General features: G+C 44.1%; 1 protein-coding gene across 1 annotated transcript in view; it reads left to right on the top strand.

Annotated features, from left to right (window-relative positions):
- Window positions 1–621: 621 nt before the first annotated feature.
- Window positions 622–6,684, top strand: part of LOC118242584 (asparagine-rich protein-like) — a 7,439-nt gene continuing 1,376 nt past the window's right edge. The window contains exons 1-3 of the mRNA XM_035534409.1: window positions 622–661; window positions 1,838–1,981; window positions 6,577–6,684. The exon at window positions 6,577–6,684 is cut by the window's right edge and continues 1,376 nt beyond it. Of these exons, the coding sequence (XP_035390302.1) occupies window positions 622–661; window positions 1,838–1,981; window positions 6,577–6,684 (292 nt within the window). The remainder of the gene's footprint in view (window positions 662–1,837; window positions 1,982–6,576) is intronic.

Genomic DNA, 6,684 nt, shown 5'->3' with positions numbered 1-6,684 from the left:
CAGAGCAAGTGCGAGAGTGTTGAGGCGACAGTCAGGAAATGATGAATTATTTCAGTATGTTAGTGCAGAGACGTGAGGTAGCCTCATCACGTCTCATTCAGCCACGGAAAGGAAGAAAACGGGATGTCAGTAACCCTGCAGAGAGGTTTCTCTCTTTTCTCCCACTCCTCCGAGAGTCTCGTCCTCAGCCCACACTGCTTTAGCATTCTGGAGACCTGCTCGGATCAACGTCAGATAGATTTGATTTAAAACTTCACACGGGAAACCAGTCCGACTGTCAGCACTGAGGTAATGAATGCTTGGCCCAGTCTTTGAGAGCGTATCATTAATAAGGGCATTCGAGCACAGATTTAATGATGTCTGAATTCCAAACGGTTTAAAGGACCGCAGTCTCTACTAACGTTCAGTCCAGAAATAACTGGAGATGGTGGACAGGGGATATTGTCTTCTGCCCTAACATTTATGACCATATCCATGGTCTCAGCCCCATGTTCAGGTGGCATCCACACCCATAAAGCTTCTCACTTCTTCTGAAGACCTCAGTCTTTAGGATTTTATTATCTGCCTTTACCTTCACACTGGTGTAAAATATATCCCAGGAAAGTCACAACGGAATCTGGAATGTCGGAATTCAGCCATGTGTCTGACACGGCAACAGCAGGTAAGTTATTGTTTACTGAAAGAAACCCAGATGTGTTTTGGTATGTTGTAAGTTGTGCTTGTATGGACAGGGTGTGCAGACCAGCAGACATACCCAAATCAACAATGATCCAGCCGCATCATATCAAGTCAGACAATTACTAACACCATAACACCAGGAAAACCAAACCTCAACTGAAAAGAAAGTCCAGTAGTATTCCCACACATCCTACAGATGAACACTGGATCTCCCAGAATCCCCCACCACAGGGCTTGACCCCTAATCTTCACACACTGTCCTCCAAAAATTTAACTTGTTCTTATATTTCTCATCTAGTACTGCAATAACAGTTATTAACAGTTTCTGGTTGTAGTCACCATCAGATCCACTGTAAAAGACAGACAGTGTTTTCTGAATCCATCCAAAATCTTTCAAAAACAGGTCCACATATCTCAGAATATCCACGTTACCATTCAAACATTGTGGTGTCAAATGCGGCCATCCTTTCCCCACTGTGACATTAAATCAAAACAAACTCCCTTTCTGATCAGAAACGGATGACGATAGCAACTATGGGAATGACAGGTCTGGTGATTATGTACTACTAAGCTTACATAGTAAAAGAAAATAAATATGAAAACTATAATCATGGAAACTTTCGTTTTGAGTCAAACAAAGTTGGGCATTACTGTCCTATACCCATAGCAATAACAGCCTCAAGTTTAATTCTCAACACGAATCTAGAATCAAGATTGCCCCAACATTAATGCAGAATTTGTGTTTCATTCTACATTTCATTAAACAAGCTTTTATTCTATTAAAGTTTCACTATGCCTTGCGATTTCTTAATTAAACTCCCAGTTTATGCATTAAGTGCAATAAATATATTTGCATGCATTAATAGTGCATTACCATCTACTATACATCTTTAACAGATCTACACACTCTGGTGATATGGAAAAAATCACAATCTTGGCTACACAAGATTTTTTTCTTCTTTGAGATACTTCTCAAAAGTCTCGAGTCACCAGTCTGAGTAGGAAGCAAGTGCGCTTTCATTCATATACACCACAAGCCCTGGCACTGCCCGCTGCCCACTGACCACGCCATGCAGTCCACCAGCACCACCTCATCCCTGACGTGCACGTCCAGCCTCCTGGGCATGTGTGTGATTCACGCGTGCTGGGTTATTTACAGTGGCCCAGATGAGCCAGGTGGGCTGGAACTGGCTGGTGCCTGTGTTGCAGAGCGTGGCTGTGGTCTTGTGGCACCAAGGCAGCGGAGACGCGGCTGACGTCACTGCTGGCAGAGAAGATGAACACATGGGGCCTAGACAGGCGGGTGTGAGGGGGTCTCTGTTTGAGCAGCAGCTCACGCAGGACAGGACGTCTGTGCTTGTCTGCATGTTACAAATGGATGGACCCCCAAACGAAAGCATGCTTACAAAACGCACACACACACACACACACACACACACACACACACACACATACATACACACACACAAACACATACACACACACAATTTGTTTAGGACTTTTTTATTTTGCAAGAGCATGGGGTTAATATTTGTTTAGCATATTTCATCAATTTGTGCTAAGATATTTTGGAGTTTAACCTTAACTGTGCTTTCATTTGTACCTTAACCTTAGAAACCAAAAATAAAATAAAAAAGTTTTTCCATTTGTGTTTTTAGCTGAAATGTCTCTAGTCCTGACAAATCACAGTTTTCCTCTGGTTGTCCTACATATTCATGATATTTTTTTTTTCTGGAAAATGTATAAAATGTTCAAAAATGTATGAAAATGACATTTTGTGTACACACACACACACACACACATGACTACAGCCTTCTGGCTAGAAGGTCGAACCCTCTATGGCATTCTTAGATCTATTTTTGTTTGTATTTAGACTTAATAACAGTATTTATCGGAGAAGAGCTCATTTTAGACCTCTCATTAAAGACCATTATCAACCTTCACATGTGAACATGACACAGAGTGACACACAAAACTAAATATAACCTCAAACAACAGGGCTGAAAGTCGTTCTGTGTTCTCCTGGAGGGTGAGGACAGATTCAGCAGAGGACAAGAAGACTCCATGTCAAGAAGACACTCGGTGTCAAGTACAGCATACATGTCCCAGCGCAGAATACAAGCCCAATGTCAAATGTTACACACGTAAACCGATCAGTCGATATCAGAATGTTTCTATGGTGATGAATATGAATGACCCGTTTGTGAAGTGTAACTTTAATGTGTGAATGACAGTGACTGTACATCACTGTACGTTCTATGCTTGCGGCATGGAAGAAACGAGAGGTAGGGTGGCAGCAAAGTGCTCTTGATTATCCATCGGTCTCTAGCGATGCTAACACTTAAACAAGGTCTCCTTGAGTGAGCGCAGTTATCAGACGAGACTGGCGTCTTAGGTCCTCTAATATGCAGCCCCGTCTCTTGGGATCTGTGGGTTTAAATAAGCAGATCATGATTACGAACAGGTGAGTTCAATCAGTACTCCTGCGACTGTGAGCGGGGCGGGTAAGGGGTGTGATCCGTAGCAGGCGTGGGCATGTCCCCCCTGCTAGCCGGCCTCTTGAGGACAAGTGTTCATTTTCAGCAGTTACGTAAAAGACAGAAAAAATAGAAAGACAAGCTTTTGTTAAACAACTACAGTCCAGTTTCTGATTAAATACTCCCGTGTCTACTTTTTAGGATCCATCTCAATATAAAGGGAAGCACAGTGCCGTACATTCACCACCGCAGGAGTGAAAACCCGCAAATATAACACATATCATCACTGCTAGGAGACAGGTTCAAGCATTATCTGATACACATATAACACTGTACAATACTCACCCATGGAATACAAAAAATATACATTTTCATGTTTTTGTTTTCTTTTTCAGTTTTCACGTGCATATATAGTGTGTATGTTTACCTACAAACTGACTCTGTAATAAGACTAAAGACTGAACTCAGAGCAGATTGGTGGTGAGGACACACACAGACCCTAAGGCTGATGGACTTGCCACACAGTGGAGTTTACAGAGACTGATATGAGTCTAATTTTATGTTTTACCTCATTTGAGTAGAGCTGCAAGCGTGCACACACACACACACACACACACACATACAAACACACACACACACACACACACGCACACACACACACACACATACACACACACACACACACACACACACATACAAACACACACACACACACACACACACACAAACACACACACACACACACACACACACACACATACAAACACACACACACACACACGCACACACACACACACATACAAACACACACACACACACACACACAAACCTTTTGATTAAGAATGGGTTCTGATTGTCTAATTATACAATGGTGTAATAAGTAATCCATCTTTACATTAGTCACGATGACATCCCACACACACACACACGCCTGACCTGTGTTGGGAGGAGTTCAGCTGCACTCACACCATGAGGGTGTGAAGCAGGTGAGGAGTGAGTGGTGCTCTAAGCACCAGAACCCCACAGCTAGTAGCATGAAAGTGAGGGGAAACACAGATGTCTCCTGGCACTTGGCGTCAGGGCACAGTGACACTGGGGATTGAAACACTTGACAGGAGTGCCTTGAACTTTGTGATTTGTGTGTGTTACCAAGGTTTACGTTTAGCTGGCACCTTTATCTAAGGCAACTTGAGCAATTAATACAACTTGGGCCCCTTCTTCAGGGGCCCAACAGTGGCAACTTGGTGGTGGGACTTGAACTGGCAACATTCTGATTACTGCTGAGTTTGGGAATTGAACCTACGACCTCTCACACCCAAAGTTTACTGTGTCTGTCTTAGAAGGAGATGAAACAGGAGCCTGACAGATGAAAAGATACCAGGAGTTTATATCCATGAAGTCTCAATCACAGGGTCACTGCGTTTCCTCTCCTTTGGACTCTTTTAGATCGAGTGTCCTGTCACTTATCCTGTCCATTATCCTGCTGTCCGCCCCAGGAGGCCCAGGGTCGTCTCTGCCTTATTCACTTCTCCAGTACTTCTCCGAACATCTCCCTGTTTCTCCTAATCTCTCTCATTATCTCTGCCTGCATTGCTGCCGTACCTTCCCTTCACCCTCCTATCACCTGTGATTACGCACCTGCTCGCTGGATCAGGGCCCAGTGAGAGCTGAAGATTATCGATTGAATTCAGCACAGCCGATAGTCAGGGCCCTGGTCAACACTGTGTTTGTGCGTGTGTGTGTGCGTGTGTGCGTGCGTGCGTGTGTGCGTGTGTGTGTGTGCGTGCGTGTGTGTACGTGTGTGCATGTGCATGTGTGTGTGTGCGTGTGTGTGTGTGTGCGTGCGTGTGTGTACGTGTGTGCATGTGCATGTGTGTGCGTGTGTGTGTGCGTGCGTGTGTGTGTGTGTGTGTGTGTGCGCACATTAGTGCACAGGACCCAATGGACAGCTTAACATCTGGGTGGCAACTCATATAATAAATACTGGTAAATATTTTAAATTCTTCAATGTGTTAATTATCAGTTAATCTCCTTGAAATCTTGAAGAACCAAGAAATTTTTTTGAAGCAGTTGCCATTTAGGTAATGGAATAAACATCAAGGACATTCACATTTGTTTTTCACATTGATGTGAAAGTTTTGATATAATTTTTTGACATTGGTTATTATTAAAAGGTTTTCTCATTCAATTAAAAGGATAGAGACAGAAATTGTGTGTGTTTGTGTGTGTGTGTTCCTCTGACCACTAACACATATATGAGTATGACACATCTGTGGTCTCCACTAACACTATAGCTTCCGTCCTCTCTATCCTGTTCCACTGTATGTTTAGAGCAAAACCACACAACCACCCAACCCTTTATACTGTCAGTATCTGTTGGTTGGTATAGAGTTTAGATTTACAGGCAGTGGTTATGCAGCTGCAGGTCGGGCCCAGTCTGAGGGGTGGTTTTGGATTAGTCATTAGCAGCTCCTGCCACTGTGTTGTGATTTGCCACAACAGAGTGTGATCAGATGCTTTCAGGGGAGTTTTGTGTTACTAAAACATCACTGCGTTTTGCAAAAACCCAATTAGGAATGGAGTCTGATGTACAATGAGAAAGTGTTCACTGTATAAGTGTTCACTCTATAAGTGTTCAGTGTATAAGTGTTTGCTGTTTTGTGTATAAGTGTTTGCTGTTGTGCTTATATGTATTTGGACAACATGCACTGATGACTTGGCCAATGCAGTTTAGCACCTGAGAAAAACAGCGAGTGGCCTTGAATCTTTTCTCTCTGGTCACTCGACTGTGAACACATACCTATGCACATGTAACTAACCTGCCACTCACTGTCTAAGCTGTAACTGACCACAAGACCACTGCTAACTGGGTATGAGGTGGAAGACTGTTGACACACAGCGTGTTGGCACAAATTCATCAGCCATGGCAATGTTGATGGGGTCAGACTGGGCCAACATCCCAAAACATCCAGCCAGTGGGACCCAGAGAATCCCCACAGGCCTGCAGCTGGGAGCCCTGTTCTATGGGTGGCAGACATAGCCTGGCTGACCAGTGCTACACTGGGAGTTTGTCGAGTGACACATATGGGACTGGGGAGTCGGAGCTCTACTCTAGATGCGATCAGCTGTCCTGAGACACTTCCTGAGAAACTGAAAAAGATGTCCTAGGTGTAGCAGGCACTACGACTGCTGGGGGCAGGGAGAGGTCATGCAGCATGGCAGATAACGGCCCAACTTCAATAAAATTGTGTAAAAAGAAATCTAGCTAACAGTGAGTCTGAACTGACCACTAAGGAAGAACAGCTAGAAGACGGCTAACACAAATTGTACAAGGCAACATATAACAGGGCATTGGGTCACATAAGGTCACACTGGGTCACATTCCTGACTGGGCTAGCACTGCTTGGCTTTGTGCAATCAGGAGTGCTGAACCACAGTACTAACATGAGCCTGAGCCACAGTACTAACGTGGGTTTGCGCCAGGGTACAAACGTGAGCCTGAACCACAGTACTAACGTGAGCCTGAACC

This window comes from Electrophorus electricus, chromosome 2 (assembly GCF_013358815.1).
Source record: "Electrophorus electricus isolate fEleEle1 chromosome 2, fEleEle1.pri, whole genome shotgun sequence".
Lineage (NCBI taxonomy): Eukaryota > Metazoa > Chordata > Actinopteri > Gymnotiformes > Gymnotidae > Electrophorus > Electrophorus electricus.
This window is presented reverse-complemented; position numbering and strand designations above follow the sequence as displayed.